At 39.2% G+C, this 21,757-nt stretch overlaps 1 protein-coding gene across 2 annotated transcripts in view; it reads left to right on the forward strand.

The window, feature by feature from the left end:
• The window catches only part of ASXL2 (ASXL transcriptional regulator 2), a 123,256-nt gene extending 102,209 nt beyond the window's left edge, over positions 1 to 21,047 (forward strand). For both annotated transcript variants that reach the window (XM_019943113.3, XM_073791531.1), the window contains 5 exons: positions 855 to 1,018; positions 4,949 to 5,045; positions 7,353 to 7,458; positions 9,786 to 10,503; positions 14,048 to 21,047. In XM_019943113.3, coding sequence (XP_019798672.1) covers positions 855 to 1,018; positions 4,949 to 5,045; positions 7,353 to 7,458; positions 9,786 to 10,503; positions 14,048 to 16,531 — 3,569 coding nt within the window. In that variant the 3' untranslated portion in view covers positions 16,532 to 21,047. The remainder of the gene's footprint in view (positions 1 to 854; positions 1,019 to 4,948; positions 5,046 to 7,352; positions 7,459 to 9,785; positions 10,504 to 14,047) is intronic.
• Positions 21,048 to 21,757: the final 710 nt, after the last annotated feature.

Consider the following 21,757-nt stretch of genomic DNA (forward strand, 5'->3'; position numbering starts at 1 on the left):
TTAGTCAACTATGAATTGCATGTTCATTCCTTTTGCTCATTTTTCTCTTGGTGATGTTTATCTTTTTCATGTTGATTTATAGATGCACATTTAATATCAAGAATAGTAACCTTCTGGGACTTGCCTGGCGGTCCAGTGCTTAAGACTCTGCCCTTCCTTTGCAGGGAGCATGCGTTCGATCCCTGGATGGGGAACTAAGATCCCGCATGCCGCGTAGTGCAGCCGGAAAAAAAAAAAAAAGAATAGTAACCTTTTGTCATGGCTTGCAGATATTTTTCCAAGTTAGTCTTTTTTTTTTTTTTGGTGCAAAAGTTTTAAACTTTGTACTCAAATCCATCAGTGTTTTTGAAAGACTGAAACCTTCCTATTGTGAACAGATTTTCTGTTGACTGCTAAGCTATTCAATCATAACATTTTTAGCTAATGCAAATAAAATTGATGAAAATAATTATCACGGGAAGGGAAAAAGAGCCTCAGTATGATTTATATATATATTTGAATTTTTCCATTTTTTAGTCATTCTGTGTATGTGTTATTTATTATAAACTTCCCTAGTGCCATTGAGAAATGATCGAGTCTCAAACATAAAATGTATTTTTAGTATGGGAAAAGATGTACTTTTACAGACTTTATTCCATTTTTGCAGGGAAGATAACTTATATTCTTTTATCCTTTATGAACGAACAAAACTTGGCTTTGTTTATTTCTGAGAACCTTAAATGTTACCTTCTTCACAGTGTGATATTTTAAAGTACTTACAACCATGGTTTTTTTGCACTGCAGAGGAAGGTATAGTTTAGCTAGAAACAGGAATGTGAAGGAGGCCCAAGTGATTCTTTTCCATATTTTTATAGGGCAAATGAAGAGGACTAAATGTGCTGAAATTGATGTTGAGACACCAGACTCCATTCTGGTTAATACAAACCTACGAGCACTAATCAACAAACACACCTTTTCAGTCCTTCCTGGAGATTGCCAACAGCGACTGCTTCTACTACTTCCAGAGGTGGATCGACAGGTTCGTTCTTTCAGGCATATCAGCAGTTTTATAACCCATCTGGGGCTTCCTTCAATCATTACCTTTAGAACTCCTTAAGACTTTTTAAATGGCTTTTGTGTGTACCTGTAAAGAAGTGATATCAAAGGTGTTAAACAAGAAATAATATTTCTTAATAGGTTGGCCCTGTAAGGCTCATAAAGGAAAAGAACCCTCTTATCAGAAATGTCAAGATTATGGAATAAAATTTGTCTAGCTATCATATTAGGATGTAGACATCCGCAGAATATAGTTCAGGAGGAAGAATTGTCTTAAGGCATTACACTGGGGTTTTTGAATGGATTTTTGATGGGATTAAGAATGTTAATTAATTTTTCCTTCTTTTGTTAAATTTTTCTAAAACAAACATTTATTGCTTCAGTAATAAGTTTTGAAATCCAATATAAGTTATACTCCTTAAAAAAACAAAACAGTACCCAGAAAAAATGTCAAAGGTTTGGAAGAGTCTAGGCAGGGACCAGAGAGGTTTAGGTTGGTCAGGAATAAGGCAAAAGTCTAAGACTTAGGCTTTCATCAAGGAAGGAGTGACTAGCAAGTCACTCTCCCTTTTGATCTTCTGTTTCCTCCTCTGCAAAAGGATCATTATGATTTTGTGAGGTTTGTTCAATTCTGAGATTTTTTTTTTTAATTAATGATTATTTCGAAGTACCTATGTTCTAAGTAATCTGTTAGGCACTCCACTTTTTTCTAATTATTATAAAAACATTATGAGAGAGAGTTGTTTTCCCTGGTTTTACCGTAAGAAAACTAGATATATTCCCTAGTCTATAGAAAAGTCAAAACTAAATCTTCCTCATTCTGAAAATCATTCTTCTACTAGATTATATTGATATCAGTTTCATATTGCTATGAATCAGCACCTGTGAAAGGTCAGATTCTATTTCTGGGGAGTTCAGATAAGTCAGGTACACTACCAGCAGTAGGGACAAAGAAGTAAAACTGATCCTTCCCAGCTGCTGCTCTCCCCACCTTAACACTCCTTGGAGAAATTATAGCTTTGGGGATGCCCAGTTCTTGGTTAGAACAAGTTAGGAGACTGAAGTTTTGGCAGAGTTTTTAGAGAGCTTCTCTTCTTGCTAAGGATTGCTCTCATCTTTTTTAAAGACTCAAATTTTAGGTTGGGACTAATAACACAACACCTAACAGAGGATATATCTATAGAATTCTAGTGTGGGTTCCTCAGAACTATCTTTTGACTAATGGCCCTTATCCTGTCTTAGAAGGAGAATTGCCACATGTAATTTCGGAATTAAAAGGGACCTTAAAACTTACCCAACTTCCCGTTCCTGTGGGGTATTTTTAATAGGAGGTTACTTGCCTGTCTTTTTCAGTTACTGTGGTGGAGGACATAGTAATCTGAGAATATGGAATATGGAGTTTATTAGTGAAATTATTAGTGAATTTATTAATGAAATTCTGCTTCATTGTCAGATGAAATTTGAGTTTATCAACAATTCTGGTTATTACTAGCATGAAACATTGGAAACCATCTTTTAGTATATGGAGTACTCAACAATGAACAGTCGAAAAACATTATTTAGACCAGAGAAAGGAATAAGGGAGGGGCATGGATTAAAACATCTCTCTTCAGATATATTTGAAGGCCAATCTTTGGAAGAGGTAAACTTCTTCGTTTCTCCAGGAAGCAAATTTGTGGTTAAAATAACATTTTTTTAAACAGTTGGAGCTATTAAATTGTAGAATGGATTGACTTGTTTTGGAGAAACTTGCACAGCACTGGAATATTCAAGGAGATGTTGGATGACCTGTCCTCATAGGGAAGCCTGTTACTCCTCTGCCAAATCTATAGAGTACAAATCAGCAGCCAGCAAACTGTAGCCCACAGGCCAATTTCAGCCCACTGCCTGTTTTTGTAAATAAAGTTTTATTGGCATTCAGCCACTCCCATTAGTTTCTGCATATTATCTATAGCTACTTTCTGCCACAGTGTCAAGAGTTGAGTTGTTGCAACAGAGAGTATATGGCCTATTCGTAGTCTATCTCTTAATAGGAAAAGTTTCCAATTTCTGCTCTAGGGCCAGGGGAAAACAATATTGGCCCAGATAGATTTAGAAAATGAAGTGAGTTGAGTTCCTTAATCCCTAGGATGTCCAAATAGTTACCTAAATTTTCTTCAAAAAATTGTTTATGACTTTAAGCTTAAATTTAGTCTTTTAATCCATCTAGAATATTTTTTATATTATTCTGAAATTGTGGCTCAGCGTATTTTCTACCGACTAGATGGCCAATTGTTCCAGCAGTACCTATTTATATAACCGTCTTTTTCTCTCAGTTTGAAATACCATCTTTGTTACATATTCTATTCATTTACAGGCAGTTTATATTTATAGGCACTCTCTCCTCTTTCACTCATTTCTTTATTCACTCTAATGCTAGTAATAATTGTTTTGATTGCAGTGGTTTTGTGTGGTATGCTTAATAATTGGAAAGGCAATTCCCCCCTCTCAGTTTTTCGTATTAATTTTTTTTCCATGTGAATTTTAAGATCTTTTGTGGGGTTTTTTGGTTTTTTTTTTTACCGGTACGCGGGCCTCTCACTGTCGCGGCCTCTCCCGCTGCGGAGCACAGGCTCCGGACGCGCAGGCCCAGCAACCATGGCTCACGGGCCCAGCCGCTGCGCGGCACATGGGATCCTCCCGGACCGGGGCACAAACCCGCGTCCCCTGCATCGGCAGGCGGACTCCCAACCACTGCGCCACCTGGGAAGCCCAAGATCATTTTATTAATGAAAAATCTGCATAGAGATTCTGGTATAAATCTAGATATTAACTTTGGGCAGAATGACAGTTAATAAAATCTCTAATGCAGAGAAGAATCTTAAAAAAAAAAAAACCTTTTGGCAAGACATCACAAATCAAGTCAGTGAACAGACAGATTGGAGGAAATATCTTTAAAGTACGTGGCAGTTTTACTATGTATAACATGCAAAGGATTCTCACAAGACAGTTAAAAATGAGCATCCTCATAGAGTAATGAGCAAATAATAGGAATTGGCATTTCACTAGATGGCAAATCTAAATATTCAATAAACATGCAAAAAGATACACAAAACTCTAGCAGTCAGGATGAAGGAAATTTTAATCATTTCAAACTCATTAATAGGCAAAAATTAAATAGCATGTTAATATCTCTTGTTCACAAGATAAGGAGTATGCTCGTGTATTTCTAGTAGAAATGTGAATTATTTTATTAGCCTTTCTGGAAAATAATCTAATAGTCTTTTAGTTACACACACACACACACACACACACACAAATATTTCTTTGCTTTCAGAACCTATCCCATAGAAAAAAGCACTAGTATATTCATCTTTACTGGAATGCTTATTGCAGCTTTGTTGATTATGGGAAAGCACTGGAAACAAAATATATGTTTATGATCAGGACATTGGTAAATGTATTGAGGGACATTGATACAGGGAAACAATCTGCAGCTATTATAAAGGAGCTAAAACTATGCCAGTTGACTTGGAGAGACTTCCACTTGTATTATGTGAGAAAAGTAAGTTTCAGAGTAGTGTATGTAACTTGGTCACAGTTTTGTAAAACAAATAATGAACCTCTCAGAAAAAACCTCTTATGTATGTATTTGTTTGCAGATGATTCTTTGAGTATAATTAACCAGTGGGGAATGGAATTGAAAGGAGAGGAAGAAGGGAGGAGAGGTAAACAGGAAAGAAGTGTTTTAGAAAAAAAATAATATTGCATTATAAAATAGAAGTGTCCATAATAAGCAGCATGGTATGATACAGTCATGTTTCTGTAAAATTTGACTTACACACATTCTTTTCTAAAAGGACAGGAACGTCAAATTCCACATGATACAATTGGCTTTCTTTCTAAGCTTTCTGTGGCTTATTCTTTGACCCAGGTTGGTCCAGATGGTCTGATGAAATTAAATGGCTCAGCCCTTAATAATGAGTTCTTCACTTCAGCAGCCCAAGGCTGGAAGGAAAGACTTTCAGAAGGTAAGTGTTCAACTTTACGTGTCTCCTAGGATGTGTATGCACTTGGAGGGCATATTTGCACCTCTGAGCCTCAGTGGGTATTTGCCCAGTTTTGGAAAGCAAAAGATAGAACATTTCATAAGGTAGAACTAGCTATTCTATGTGAAACACATTGCTAGACTTTTATTTAGAGCATGTAACCAGGTTTGGCTCCAGGAGGAGTTCAGCAGCATGTTTCTTTAAGGGTTTAAAGTCACCTGGTAAACTAAAAAATATATAGACTTTTAGGCCCTATTCCTAAAGATTCTGTTTCATTAATTCTAGCTTAATGCCTAAGAATTGAAATTTTAATAAGCAGAATATAGAATTAGAGTTATTTTATGGTGCTGTGAATCATGGTTTGGTAAGCAGTGAGATAACTTCTTTCTTGCTGCCCAATCTCAATGAAACTAACAGTAAAAAGAATCTAAAAAACTAAGAACTTTTTTAAAAACTGCTTTGAGAAATGTTTCACGTACTATAAAATTCACCCATTTGCAGCATACAGTTCAGTAGCAGCCAGAGCATTTTAATAAATACAGGTTATGATCAAGAATTGCTACCTGTGGTTACTGCTTTGCCGTGTTTCTAATTCTGATCTAACAGATTTATAGAGGGTATATTACAAAGCATAAAAAAGTGATTGATTGCGTAGCATGTAGTATCGGTCACTATTAGCAGTTCTTAACCCTGACTGCTCATTATAATCACTTGTGGTATTTTTTTAAAATACAGACATCCGGGCCCCAAAAACAATGATTTTGTTTTGCCTGCACTTCAGTGGGTTTTTTTAATATCTCTACTTTTCACAGTAGTTGTTGACTTTTCCCTTCCTGTTTTTCTTTTCAGGGCAAATTCTGTGTAGAAGGGATCTCTTGCTGATTACTTTCAACCTTTCTCTTTCTTAAAGATTTCCTTGAGCAGAGACCCCCTTTTTCTGAAAGAGTCAGAATCACATGAGCACTTTAAAACATACCTGTTACCAGTACTTTCTTTTAGAATAATTTGGATTTATGTTCCCTACTCCCCAACTTTTAAAAGTAGATATTATCAACAGTGATACCTTGATTATTATGTTACTTTTTTTTTTGCATATGAGCAGTCACTGCTATACCTATAGTCATGCGATCATATTTCGTGAGCAGCAAAAACTTTGAACACTGTATACATGTGAACAGAATTCAATACTATTTATTCCTCATTCTATCAAGCACAGTAGACACAACCAAAGAGCAGAAATTCAGAAGTTCTGGGTTGGATTCTGACAGTCAGATCCCTCTTTTCCCACTCATATGCCTAGGACTGTGATATCCACTGTCCTGTAACACTTTTCCTTTCCCTCTTCTTACCCCCAAGAGGTCTTAAACTTCAAATCTGCCATTTCCACTTCTTATTCTCTAATGTCCTGGGTATTAGAGAATAAAAAAACAGCCTGTCTGAGTCACAGGTTTGACGATGGCTTACCAAGCACATTCATTGTTCTCTGCTGATGGAGTGGGAAGAATTGAGGTGTGGTTGGTAGTTTTGAAAATAAATGGCATATTCAGAGCAGCTGGGTCTTTGGCATATTGAGTGTCTTGTTGCTAGGGCACTAGACTCGTACAGTTTCTGGAACAATTAGAAAACTGACACCTCCAAAATAACTCCCAACTTTTTTTGTTTTTTTGCCATACCGTGCAGCTTGTAGGATGTTAGCTCCCCAACCAGGGATTGAACCTGGGCCCACGGCAGTGAAAGCAGAGTCCTAACCACTGGGCCACCAGGGAATTCCTACTACCTACCTTTTTACTGGAACCTCAAATGTCTTTAAGCAGGGCCATAACTGTTCATTATGCAGTTAGAGCTAAAAGGCCTAAAACACAGGTTGCCTTGGAGAAACAGAACTTTTTAATAATAAAGTGTCCAGTGGCATTATTTACTGAAAGCCTATGACCAGATGACTATTTTTCCAGTGGAAAAGAAATGACAGACTCAAGGTTTGTAAGAAATCTAGAGAGACTATGATATTTGAAGCAGAGGTGAGGGTTGCTACAAGGAAGGCCCAGAGAAGTGGCCAGTTAACTTCAGCTGCGCACTGGCAACTACATGGAGTGCCGTGCAAGGGTTTTTATTTCACCTGACGGCTCCTAGGTAGTTCCCCTTACAATGAGGAATTTTGGGGAATTTCTGTTACTTTCATGTGATAGTATTCTGACTCCTGCATGAGTCTGTCATGATTTACAAATAGTTGAAAGTAGCAAATAGCATATTTCTATTGAATATCTTTTTTTTCCCCCTTGGTACATACAGGTGAGTTTACACCTGAGATGCAGGTGAGAATTCGACAAGAGATTGAGAAGGAGAAAAAAGTAGAGCCTTGGAAAGAACAATTTTTTGAAAGCTACTATGGTCAGAGGTAAATATCAAGACAGGTTCTATAAACCAGTGTTAATTCCTATACATACGTCATGTGGTGCTTCATCTTATTACCTTTCCAGAAAATCTACTCTGCGATTTCCTTCATTTTTTTCCACTAGTTCTTTTTTACCAAGAAAAATATTTTTTTCTTACGAATCGTAGGTACACAGAGTTGGATTACTCATAATCCTTGACTCTTTTTTTTTTTTTTTTAATATTTGGCCGTGTCGGGTCTTAGTTGTGGTGCGTGGGTTCTTCATTGTGGTGTGCAGGCTCTTCCTGTGGCGCACGGGCTTCTCTCTAGTTGTGGCGTGTGGGTTTTTCTCTCTCTAGTTGTGGCGCATGGGCTCGAGGGTGCATGGGCTCCAGAGCACACGGGCTCTCTCGTTGAGGCACTCAAGCTCATTAGTTACAGCGCACGGGCTTAGTTGCCCCGCAGCATGTGGAATCTTAGCTCCCTGACCAGGGATCAAACCTGTGTCCCCTCCATTGTAAGGCAGATTCTTTACCACTGGACCACCAGGGAAGTCCTAGTCCTTGACTCTTAACACATTACCATTGTAGATGGTGTGGTTTCTTTTTTTTTATTAAAAAAAAAAAAAGATTTTATTATCTTGAATTAGAGTCCTTACTTTGAGTAGATTGGTTTTTCTTCCAGTAACTTTATAATACATAAGAATACTGAAGTTCTATATATTTTTTATTGTAGTCAGTTATCCCACAATAGGATAACTTATCCAGAATCACTAAGGAATCCTGTAATATGGACCATTGTATTCAACGTGTAATTAAACAGCCTTTCTTCTGTAGAAGGCACTGGGAGATATTCATAGCTGAAACAAGATACAGACCCTTTTCTCAAGGGGCTATATAGTCTGAGTCAGTTTTCTTCGTAACAGAAAAAAATCTTAAAATCTTAATGGGGGGATTTCCCCGGTGTTCTAGTGGTTAGGACTCGGCGCTTTCACTGCTGTCCCCCGGGTTCAATCCCTGGTCAGTGAGCTAAGGTCCCACAAGCCATGCGGTGCAGCCAAAAAAAAAAAAAAAGTCTTAATGGGGACACTTAAATAGATGACAGTGGAGCTGTATTGTTTGAAATAGAATTGAACACCCGGAGTTTTAATGGTCTGTTAGTCTCCCTTCCTACCTAATGGCAGCCTTTAAGGATACTCCATAACCATAGCTTGAGAACGAATGGCTCTTTTCCTTATCTCCATGTAGTGTTCATTGATCCCCTTCATGGTCATTTCAGAAGTGATTCTTAATGAGATGAAGAGTGCCGTACACCAATTTTTCTACCTTCTTGGTATGAGCTTTGAGCTTTTCTACAGAAACGAGGGTGAATACATTTAGACCATTTTTATAGGCAGCAGTTATTCCATAAATATTGTTCATTCCCTCCTTATAAGATGGAGCATTACAGCCATTCTTGGGTCTTTCTGTTTTTAGCTATTACTTTTTGCCAGCTTTTTGGAAGGACTATATTTGATTACTGTCCAGATTTGTCCTCAGCCATTCCATCTCAGGGGTGCAGTACTGATTATTGAAGTCACCAAAGAGGGCTATCTTGTTTTTGCTTGTTGTAGGAGGAGTCTCTAGTGACCCCTACAGGGTAGCCTAGCTCTTAGCCAGGCCACACTGTGGAAGTCTCACTTGGTCTTCACTCCCAGGATAGCTCAGAGGCACTTGATCTCAGAATTTTAGAGCTATACCAAGTGAAATTTAAACAGGCTTTCCAAAAACTCAGAGTTCTCGTTTTCAACCTCTAGCGAATATTGACAGCCAGCTCTCCTACTGTCTCCCCTGGGTCCCTTAGATTTCTTGGGCCAGCCTTTCTACAGGTACTGCAGAGTAGAGCTGATCACTGTCCAAACCCACAGTCCCAGGGTACATGGGTCTTTGTCTTCCTTAACTTCTCTGTGGGTAGTCTGTGATCCATGCCTCTAGGCAATGTAGCCCCTTTGTAAGCAGAAGTAATAATAATTAACATTATATTGAGCTTTTATTATGTGCTAGGTGCTATTCTAAGTAGTGTACATGCATTAATTTAGTTACTCATAATAGCAACAACGTACAATTAAAGAAACTGAGATACAGAAGACTAGTCACTTACTTATTACATGGATAGTAGGTATCAGAGCTAGGATTTGAATCCAGGCACTCTGGCTCCAGACCCTTCACTAATATTAATAATAGTGAAGATGATATATGAAAATTACCTACTAAGTGTCACAGGTTCTTCTAGGCATTGCCATACACCGTTGTCTCATATTCAATAACATAGGCCATTTCTCAACTACAATATTTCTTTCTTCCGCCTTTTAGTTCTGGCCTGAGCCTTGAAGATTCAAAGAAATTGACAGCTTCACCCAACGATCCCAAAGTAAAGAAAACCCCAGCTGAGCAACCAAAATCCATGCTTCCTTCAGAGGCCTCTCCTGTCAATATAGTCTCAGTAATTCCCCAGTTAGTGTCTAAAGAAGAAGTACTACAGCTGCCATCACCAGTCAGAAAAGAAGAGCGTGAAAGCCAAGATAAGATGCAGCCAAAGTCCAAATCCCCAGAGCCCCTGCTTTCCTCAGCTCCCAATACAGATGAGCTTAGCAGCGTCCCTCCCATCAAGTGCCCAAAGGATGAGGCTCTCTTGGAGCAAAAGCCAGTTGCCTCTGCTGAACAGAAGTCTGAGAAAGAGAGTCATCTCACTACAACTTCAAATTATAATAAAAATGAAAGCCAAGAAGCTTTAGTTACATCCCTGAGCAAACCCAAGAGCCCTGGGGTAGAAACAACAGTAGTGAAGCCCATAGTAGAAGCAGGTCTACAGGAGACCACTATGAAAGAGCCTCCATCAGCTCTGGCTGATCACAGCCCAGAAAACCTCAAGAGGAAACCTTCTGTCACCCAAGAAGAGGCCCCTATAAGCTGGGAGAAGAGACCACGTGTCACTGAGGATCGCCAGCACCAGCAGCCATTTCCAGTCTCCCCACAGCCCTTTCTCAGTAGAGGGGACAGGTTCCAGGTGCGGAAAGTACCACCTCTCAAGGTAAGAGAGCGGGAAGAATTGAAAAAGAAAGATGGTCTGAACACTAAGTTTTTGGTTGTACCTACTAAGTTTCAAATATTTGTGGTATTTCTTAATGCAGAAGCAGTTGTATATATTTGATATGCATGTAACTGTGGTCATACACGAGTAAAATTATTAAGAAACAGGCATTTAGAACTGCATCCTTATATGTATATATATAGCTGATTCACTTTGTTCTACAGCAGAAACTAAGACAACATTGTAAAGCAATTGTATTCCAATAAAAAAAAATCATAAATAAAAGAACTGCATCCTCACAGATCCTTTTTGGGGTTTGAATACTTATTCAGATATCTGAATATCTAATGCAGTCCACCCCCACCCACACCCCTGCTGGCTACTCTTGTATTTTAAGACAGTTATGGAAAGTATTTTGTCTCATGTGACAAAATAATAAGTATAATAATAAACAGGAGGAGGTCATTGATGTGATTAAGAGATCACATCTTTGTATCAAGAGCCATGATATTTAACACTTTATTGACTGGAGACATATTACGGCCACAGGCATTAGTTTCTACAAAAATCCCCGGTCAATAATGTGTTGATTATTGCTGCCATAACTGATTTGATGTTCTGAGAGCCTGGAACTACCTTTTAGTTCCAACCTTTTAAAGGAAATGTGTGTGGCTGCCATGAGTCACCACTGGTCACTTGAGGGACCTTAGTAAGGTGGAATAGCCTTGCTAAGCTCTACTGCTTAGGATATGTGATTAATTGTGTTTTAGCCCTATATTGCTGCATATCAGATCTTTTAAATTTCTATAGCAGTGTCACTACCTTAGTGTGTACTTGGGCTTGTGCCTAATATCAGTTTGCAGTTCATTCTTAATTTTATTAATAGTATTTATTAACACTGTTGTGTCTACTATGAACCCAGGCACTGGGTAGCATTCATTCACATTAGAATATAAGTAAAACAAAATAAGCCAAATAGAAATACTCTTTTCCCTTTTTTATTCAACTTAGACTAACCAAAGTCCTACCTGGAAATATCCCTTGGAAACACTCAGTTACTAGTACTTGACCTGTTTCATGCACTGTGGGACTTCTCTCTCTCATTTTGCACCATAATAGTATGATGTTCTTCATTACTTTTTAATTTTAAGATTTGTGATTGCAGCACTTAGGAATCTCTCCTTTTTTCTTTTTCTTTTTTTTTTTTTGATATTTTTCTACCATTAGCATACACTGTCATGCTTTGCTAGAGATTCTGAGTTTTATGATAATCACTTGTATTCTTCTTTTAAAAATATGAGAAACCTTTCTTTAATGGGTGTCAATTAGAACTTATCTCTAAACCTGAGAGCTGAGTTATAGTCTAGGTTTTACTTTATATAAATGACGCTGGGTAAGAACCATCATTTCTATTTCCTCATCTTTCTGCTAATCCAAAGAGACTCTACACTGAAAACTTAAATCCATTGTGACCAAGTTAATGTTATTTAACTTCTTTCCTTTCTTTTACTTCTTTCTCATTTCCCCAAAAACTTTCCACCAGAAGTTGCTTTAGTAACACTCTTACCTTAGACCCTATCTCAAATCCCATTTTCTTAGACAAAGCTTAATGTAATTTATAACAGAACAAAATCTTTTAAACAAAACTTAAATAGAAAAACAAAATTTGAATTTTATTACAAATGTTATATATGTATATGTGTATAAGATTATATATGCACATATATCTATTTTATATATGCATATCTACAATATAAAATGTGTACATATATGTATATAGAGAGATGGACAACTCAACCAGACATTATGTATTTTCCATTCAGTATACAATTATAACAGAAAGAATCTAATTCCTTTGCTATACCAGGGTAGGGCTTCTCAATAAGTTAAATTGTTGAATTGTTATCAGTGCCTAGAAAGCTTGTGTGGTTTTTGTACTTTAAAAAAATATATAACATCTCATTTATTCTATATAAACGGGTAATAGGACTAGTTACCTAAATAACTGAAAATTCTCATTTTTAAGCATTAAAACTTTTTATTTTAACCACTCTTAAGGATTGTCCTTATTTAATCAACATGTTATTAATGATATTCAGTCATTATGATAGGTATCCTTTATTGTGCTGGATATGTTGTTATTCTCAAGATTATTCTAATGTAAGGTTGCTTGTTCCCTATATATGATTCCCCTCCACAACTGTGCTTTTTACTTTCTTGTTTTTAATTTTCTAGTTTTATCTGTTTTTCCCCCTATTAGTTGTCTCTGCTAGATGGTATTACCAAGGGGCAACAGTTGCTTCTTTCTTATTCTGGGCAGCTTCTAAAATACTGTGTGCAGTTGGATGTAAAGTAGATTTCAGCTTTAAGAGAGAGATTGAGTATATCTCATGATGAGAAATATGTGGGCTTTGTGACAGGTGTTACAGAATCCTAGAGGTCTAACTTCTGAATGGCAGAGAATTCTTCAGGACTGCTGACCTTTTTAGAAATGGGTATTGCAGATAATGAAAAATCTTTAGTGATTTTATTAGTCTCAATTTAAGGAGTTCCAGAAAGATGACATGCATTTTCTTAGAGCTCAGCGGCTTAATATGTTTTTAATTACATGTCCTAGGACATCTGTAACAGTTATTTGCTCTTTTAAATTCTTCCAACTATTAGAAAGGCCCAGATACTGCTTCATTCTACTTAATTCCAGTAGCTTTCAAAGTATTGTTTTGAACAGGAGTCAGATTCCTTTTAGGTATAATATTTTATGATATGAAAATCAGTGGTTTCAAACCTAATGATGCATCAGAATCTCGTAAGAAGCTTTCTAGAAATGCAGTTTTTCTCTAGGAGTTCTAATTTGTAATTTTAAGGACAGGACTGAGAGGATGTATATTTTTTAAAAGCTCCACAAATAAGTATAATGCCAGCAGGGGGTGAGAATGACATTGGTTAACGTTACAGACATTATATACATACCCTGTCATGTGGGTGGGCAGAGTGGATCACACACTGTCTTCCTTCCAGTGCAGTTTAGAAGCCTCTGTAATTTGAGATAATTCAGCCTATATGCTTAGCTGTGCAAGTGTGCGTGTGTAAAAGAGAAGAGAACAAGAATTTTCCTCTGGACCTCGGTAGTAAAGCCAAGAAGTAAAAGACAGTAATGGTGTGCTACTTCTTTATTTCTTCTGTTTCTGTCTTCTCGCTTTTACACACATTTTAAAATGTAGATACCATAGAAAGGTCTCTATCTTAAATGATCAGCTGTTATGAGTAGTAATGACATTAAGAGAGAGCTGTGTTGTAAGAAGAGGTTTGAGGCTTTGTGGTGGGAGTGGATGTCGAGGGAGGGGAGTCCTTGGCACCAATAGAGGAGGTGAAAGGATCCTGGAGACAAACCTTTGTGGCTGTCCCCATGGTTTGGTCTCTTAGTCACAGGCTTCCCGTCCTTGTCATAGGGTTCACTCTACTCAGAATTTGTGTTAATGAAGTTTGATTGCTCTTATAAATGAAAACTAAGCTCTGTTGTTTTTTTCCCCCCTAATTCTTTCAGATCCCGGTCTCCAGAATCTCCCCCATGCCGTTTCCTACATCGCAGGTCTCTCCCAGGGCTCGTTTTCCAATCTCCATCACTAGTCCTAACAGGACAGGAGCCAGAACTCTCGCAGACATCAAAGCAAAAGCCCAGCTGGTCAAAGCACAGAGGGCAGCAGCTGCTGCTGCAGCCGCAGCTGCTGCAGCCGCCTCAGTTGGAGGGACCATTCCAGGACCTGGCCCAGGGGGTGGACAAGGTCCAGGAGAGGGGGCTGAAAGGAGAACTGCTAGAGGAGGGAGTCCAGACTCAAACAGAGTCAGTGAAACTGGAAAGGGCCCCACACTGGAACTGGCAGGAACTGGAAGCAGGGGAGGTACGAGAGAGCTTTTACCCTGTGGTCCAGAGACTCAGCCCCAATCTGAGACCAAGACCCCAGGCCAGGCACAGTCTCACAGTGTCTCTGGAGCACAACTACAGCAAACCTCCTCAGTGCCTCCACCATCTGCCATCAGTGGAGCGTGCTCAAGTGTCCCGTCACCAGCCCACGCTAACACACCCCCACCAGCTTTAGGGAAAGTAAGTAATGAAAAACTGAACCCCACCAGGGCGGCAGCCACGGTGGCCTCTCTTAGCCACCCACAAGGGCCCAGTAATGGTAGGCAGGAGAAAGCACCTCCTACTCCAGCAGATCCTGCTCTAATCGCAGGTGCCTCACCTGTTCATTTTGCAGTCGATGGCACAGTTGAGCCCAAAGCAGGTTCTAGTAAGAATACACCAAACCCTCCAGCCTCAGCAGAGATAAGTGCTAGTGCTTCAGTGGACATGACTCCCTCCCCTTTAACATCTTTATTAGCAACAGCCTCTTTAGAGAAGCTTCCTGTACCCCAGGTCGTTGTAACCATAGCACCTACTGGATCAGCTCCATCCTCGAGCACTTTGCCAGCAGCTTCTAGCCTTAAGACCCCAGGAGCTTCTTCAAGTATGAATGGACCCATTTCAAGGCCAAGCTCTAATATCCCTGCTAATAATCCTTTGGTAACTCAGCTGCTGCAAGGCAAAGATGTTCCCCTGGAGCAAATTCTGCCTAAACCTCTCACCAAAGTTGAAATGAAAACTGTTCCACTAACTACAAAAGAGGAAAAGGGGATGATGATAGGAGCACTCGCAGGTACCAGCGTAACAGAAAATAGCACCAGAGAGGAAGTTAATGAGAGACAGTCCCATCCAGCTACACAGCAACTGGGTAAAAGTTTGCAAAGTAAGCAGCTCCCCCAGGTTCCAAGACCCCTTCAGCTCTTTTCAGGTAAGGATCTAAGAGACGCTAGCATTGACACACACCAATACCAAGAAGGACTAAGTAAAGCAACCCAAGATCAGATCCTTCAGACACTCATCCAAAGGGTTCGGAGGCAGAATGTTCTCTCGTTTGTGCAGCCCTCCCAGTTCAACTTCACTCACTCAGGTTTCCAGTTAGAGGACATCTCCACAAGCCAGAGGTTTATGCTGGGTTTTGCTGGCAGAAGGACATCCAAGCCTGCCATGGCAGGTCACTACTTACTTAACATTTCCACCTATGGCCGGGGTTCAGAGAGCCTTAGGAGGACCCATTCTGTAAACCCCGAAGACCGATTTTGTCTAAGTAGCCCCACTGAGGCCTTGAAGATGGGATATACAGATTGTAAAAATGCAGCAGGAGATAGTAGCAGCGGTAAAGAAGATGATACTGATGAGGAAAGTACTGGTGATGAGCAAGAATCTGTCATGGTGAAGGAGGAGCCGCAGGCTTCCCAGAGTTCTGGCAAGTGTGAAGCAAGTTCAGGACCCCACAGTAGAGAAACCCTATCCACCAGTGATTGTTCAGCTAAAAAGAATGTGAAGGCAGAGATGCCAGTGCCTGAGCAAACCCCTTTAAGCAAGGAGAATTACCTGTTCACTAGAGGCCAAACATTTGATGAGAAGACCCTAGCCAGAGATTTTATTCAGGCAGCACAGAAGCAGATGGCTCACGCAGTGAGAGGTAAGACCGTGCGGAGCAGCCCTGAGCTTTTCAATTCTACTGCTCTTCCTCTACCTGCAGACAGCCCTACCCATCAGTCTCTACTCCTTCCACCACTGCAAACCCCAAAGCTGTATGGAAGCCCCACACAGATTGGGCCAAGCTACAGAGGCATGATCAACGTCTCCACCTCATCGGACATGGACCATAACTCTGCTGTACCGGGGATGCCTGACTGTAGCCAGGTATCTAGCAATGTCGGTGATGTCATGTCCTTTTCAGTGACTGTCACAACCATCCCTGCTAGCCAAGCTATGAATCCCAGCAACCACGGCCAGACCATTCCTGTTCAGGCCTTTCCTGAAGAGAACAGCATAGAGGACACACCTTCGAAATGTTACTGCCGATTGAAAGCCATGATCATGTGCAAGGGGTGTGGAGCCTTCTGCCACGATGATTGCATTGGCCCCTCCAAACTGTGTGTCTCCTGCCTTGTCGTTCGGTAATGAGACCGGGAGAACACACTGTAAAGAAGGCAGGAAGGGGGAAGGGTTGACAGATGTGGTTTTTGAGTTCTTTTGGAATCACAGAAATAAACTAGGTTTCAGTTGTCTTAAGAGACAAGTGTTACTTAATCAGGAATACAGAGTACAGATCTTACATTTTAGAGGAAAAGCACCTTGTATAGTAAGTCCAAGTCAAGACTTTGTGAATTTGTGACAAGTTTGCACTTACAAAATCATGTAAATATGTCACATCTTGTTTTAACATTTTTCCAGGTGTTTAGGTAATAATGTATTACTTTGACTTCAGATTGATGTTCCACTTCATGTGACTTTGAAAAGTTTAATGCCATGCATGGTGAAAGGAAGCGATTTCCCTTCTGCCCTTTCTTAAGAGGCTAGGAAAAGAAAGGAGTGAGGGAATGGTCTGAAGAAATGACCACTCATGTTGATTATGTCTTGACCGCAGGCTTTACGTAGGTTATTCAGCCTTCACAGGATTTGGATTCAGGGTTTACTCAGTCCCTTTACCTTAGATGGAACCTTCTCAAGTTGAAATTTTTGATAAGGTATTAATTTCACAGGCAGTACTTGAGACTCTGAAAATTCTGACTTGGTTCTTGGCTTCCATAAACGAGTACTGTTGCCAGGCACTCTGCTTGCAGTTTGTGGATCCCTGCTGTTCCCTAATCCCACTCCCTTGCCCTGAAGCAGCGTGCGTGGTCCATGAAAAGTTTGCCTCGCGGGGCCCCTTGGGTTACCATCACCTGTGCAGGGCAGTAATTCCAGCAATAATCTCCGAGGATTTAGTCATTCGTGGGAGCTTACAAACAAGTTTGAAATACTAGTATAAAATTAACAGAAAAGTGTTAGTGATAGGGTGATTTGAACTATGTGTTTTGTTGGGTAAGCAGAGTAAAGGTGCAGAAACTGTTGAACTGAACATAAAGAACTTTGGAAAACAATTTTAACACTAGAAACAAAGTAGCCCCTCTCATCCTCTTCTCTCCCAACCTGTTACCTAATGTTCTACAGTTAGCTGTTGCTACAGGTAGAAAAACTCATTAATACCACATTTGCCCATTCTGTTAAACCTGTTTTGACCTCCCAGGCATCTGAGGAATATGGGGGTAATCTTATATATTACTCTGAACATACACGTGTGCGTGCGCACACACACACCGTAAAAGTCAGACACTTTTCCTGTTTTAGAAAACATGTCCCCTTTCTTGGACTACTGCTCTCTACACACTAGAAATTTCTAATGTAAAGGGGCTTTAGTGAATGACTTAGGAAACATCTAGAAAGGAAAAGAAATCAGCTGCAAATTTTTGTTTTTGTTTATTTTTTGTTTCCTTTATGTTGAATTCTGTCTCTAGTGACTAAAGAATTTTTGAGTACATACATTTAGGTCATGGTTAAAGAACATTAAAATAAATCTACAATTTACCAGAATTCGGTATTAAAAAGTTGGGGATTGTCAATGTGTATCATTTGCATATTGATTTCAAATCTCCTAATTTCACGTATGCAAAGGACACACATTATTAGTGCAACCTAGTACAGTCACAGTTGTACTTAATATTCAGGATGTGACATATACAAAATGCAGAACAGTTTTTTGTTTGTTTGTTTGTTTTTTGCGGTACACGGGTCTCTCACTGTGGTGGCCTCGCCCGTTGCGGAGCACAGGCTCCAGACGCGCAGGCTCAGCGGCCACGGCTCACGGCCCCAGCCGCTCCACGGCATGTGGGATCTTCACGGACCGGGGCACGAACCCGTGTCCCCTGCATCAGCAGGCGGGCTCTCAACCACTGCGCCACCAGGGAAGCCCCCTGCAGAACAGTTTAGACTCGTTAACTAAGTCACATTCCAGATTAGGGGCAAGTAGGCAGTAGTAATCTTAGCTTTGCACTCATTCTGCTACCCACCCCTCCCTACCTCACCTCCTGCATTATACATACACTCTTTTAATACTTTCAAACCCCATAAGAAACTATTTACTTCTATTTTTTATTTTTTGTTTCTGAGTTTTTTGTGGCCCAAAGCAAATATAGGATTAATATCTGTGTTCTAGTTTCAACCAAGATAATTTGATGTCCTTCTAACTTCCCTTTTTCTTCCAGCACACACATAGCTAAGAGGTAAGAAATCTGTAAGGATCCAGGGATAAGGAGCAAGTTCTCTAGCCAATAACCAGTAGGAGTCAGAAACCATGGTTCTGTTCCCAAACTTTCAGTGCCCTGGGTAATCCCAGGGGGTGTTAAAAAGACCTATTGCTAGTTAAAACTCTCCATTCCCAGCTTTGTCACTCCCCACTTGAGTGGCAGGACTGAGGGGTGGTCTGCTGCCGGAAGTGGTTGACTGTTTCAGAACCGACCCCACGGTGAGCACGAGTTAACCAATTTGGTTTTTCAAAATGATTTTTCTTCTTCACACCTTTCCTATCATAGAAAGTCTCTCCTCCGTGGTTCTCTTAATCTGAGGATGGACAGACTAACCAGGAAAGGAGGAAAGGCATCAGGGATTTTCAAGTCCATTTAGAGAGCAAACCATATCGTGCCTATTCATCTTGACCCAGGCTCTTGCAGATAGGTCCTAAGCATTACTGTTCACCAGATTCTCTCTACAGATAATACCCAGCTAATAAAATATTCAATAAATCGTCAAATAGGTACACTGCCTCACTCTTGACTAAATGAGAGAATAGTTAGATTCTCTTAGATTGGTAGAAAATTGAATGCAGTCTATCGGTTTCAAAACGGTTTCACATAGAAGGTCATTCATCTTGTGCTGACTGAGCTGAGAAGAAAAAAGAAAAATTACAATCTGGCCCTTTTGAAAATGAAGCAGTAGGAACAAGAAAACCTTTAAATTATTAGAATATGGTATTCCAGTACCTTTAAAGCAGTTTTTATCTTAGGTTTTCAGTTACTTTACCTTTCAATTCAGTCTGAAATGTTTCTAATAAGTGCTAAGCTTATTTTTATGGTATTAAGTTGCACTATTTCCAGTGACTAGTCAGGCATTATGCCTGATGCTTATGCCTCCAGGGTATGCTTCTCAAGCCTTCAGATAACCTTCCACTTCAGGTCACCTTGGGGAGGTGGCATTAACAATATATCATCTCAGTCTTACTTGGGAATGTTCTAAGTTGTCTAGTAGAGAAGACTCCCTAAATTTTAAAGAATTTTCATTAAAATTCTCCATCCTATTAAACAGAAAATAAAGCCAAATAACCTGGAGTTGTTTGCCCTACATAACCCCTGTGTTGAAGATACTGAAGCTGTCTGTGGTACCCCATGTAACATCTTTAAGAATAAGGTCTGGCAGTTGGGAAATTTTTCTTGGGGCAGGGGAAGCATACTTACATGGGCTGGGAAGGCACACAGTGTAGACATTTTAGGAGTTATCACAGATTTAAATAGCCAAAGGAGGACGTCATTGCCTTCCAGGTGAAGGCATAAATTGGTACATTAATAATTGGACCGTTTACCATCCTAATTGCTCTTACTGCCTTTCTTCACCTAAGAGTCCTTAAAGAACTCTTGGGTGAAATTATTTGTTATAATGAGGGGGTCTTCTCTGGTCATTACATCACTCTTTGTTTCTAGAGCTCATTGTCAGTAAGCAGTACCAGGGTTGTTTTCTCTGTGACCCACAGATTTCACAGCAAGGAGAGAAAAGTCTCCCTGTTGCATTACAACAATGTGCTAAGTAAAAAAACTTGGCCAAGGGTAGTTTGCAGCTCAATTTATAGAATAGTCCAAAGAGACTCCGAGAAACATGATGATAGGCAGGGATCTTTCCTACCGTGTTTCAATACCTACATAACCTATTGAAAGAGGACAATAGGTAAAGCAGTTCCTAAAGTTGGAAGTAAGACCTTCATAGATTCTTGGTTACTTATTTTTTTTAATGCTTTACATTTGATACAACTATTAAAGATCAATTTTAAAAATAGCTTTCCAGTAATATATTTTAAGTAATATATATTTTAATATCTATGTAAAAAGTGACAGTGGGAGACTTTGAATTTCTCATATAAGGTATGTTTGATGTAGGGCCTCACTGTTAAGGCACAAATTATTTCAAAGGAAGTTACTCTAAAGACACTCAGATTATTTCCAAAAAAATGCAATAAGGGGAAGAGTTTTGGAGTTTATTTTTTATTTTAAAAGAAAATTGACTTATTTACCACAAGCTATTTTTTTTTTCCTTCTGGCTAAAAGATTTGTACAGACTGGTTTGGTAAATGCTAAACTTTTGTGTCTTTTGCCTTTTTAAAGGAATTGTTAACATTGGAATTGAGGGTATGTACAGAGAAGTTGGTGTCAACACCATTTAAAAAGTCATATTTTTTCACAAATATAGAAAAATCATTTTACATAAGAATTTTAAGTATTTGCAATAAATATATGTATATAGATTGTATGTATTCATATATTCTTATTTTTCATTTTATTATTAAGTAAAAGATAATTAAAGTGGAAATAAAAACCTTGGAGTTTTCGGTGCATCTTGAGGTCTGACATACATGTGAAGGTGGTGTGGGTAAGGGCCCTCAGTTGTTGTCTTATACTACTATTGGAAGATTACCAACAGATTGCATAGTAGATAGTAAAATGAGGAATTTGGTGATAAATCAGGGTAGCGTATTTCTTTCAGAACTCTAGTAAAAATATTAAATTCTCCTAATATGTCTGTCTCTGTGCTTTCACCCTTGAACTGTTCTCTCTCCTAACCACCTAATGTTACTGGGAAAGTAAAAACAAAACAAAACACAGTGCATTGTTTTTTAATGTGCCCATTGTTTGCTTCTAAGACAAAGAATGGCAAGAAAATATCTCGGGGTGGGGGTGGCGGGAATAGGTTTTCCTTTCTCCACAGTGGTTAATAATTCATTAGCAAACATTCACTTCCACCACCTTCCAGGCCATAGGGTTTATGTGAAGAAATAATATCGTGAAGATAATAGAAAAGTTTTTCTCTGTTTCCCTTCTTTGAGAAGTGAGTTTTGTAGCCAGTTTTATGTCCTTCCCAATTGATCTGGAGATAGAAGGGCTAAGAGAACTTGAATGTTGATCTCCCTAATGTCAGGAAGAGTGTTCATGGAAATGAGGACTTAACCAAAACGTTAGGAGAGGTTAACCATACCTAGAGATAATCGAGTCCTGCTGTCCAAGAGAAGTCATTTTGTGATTGTAAATATTCAGTTTTAGGATATGA

Source organism: Tursiops truncatus, chromosome 14 (genome assembly GCF_011762595.2).
Source record: "Tursiops truncatus isolate mTurTru1 chromosome 14, mTurTru1.mat.Y, whole genome shotgun sequence".
In the NCBI taxonomy this organism is placed as follows: Eukaryota; Metazoa; Chordata; class Mammalia; order Artiodactyla; family Delphinidae; genus Tursiops; species Tursiops truncatus.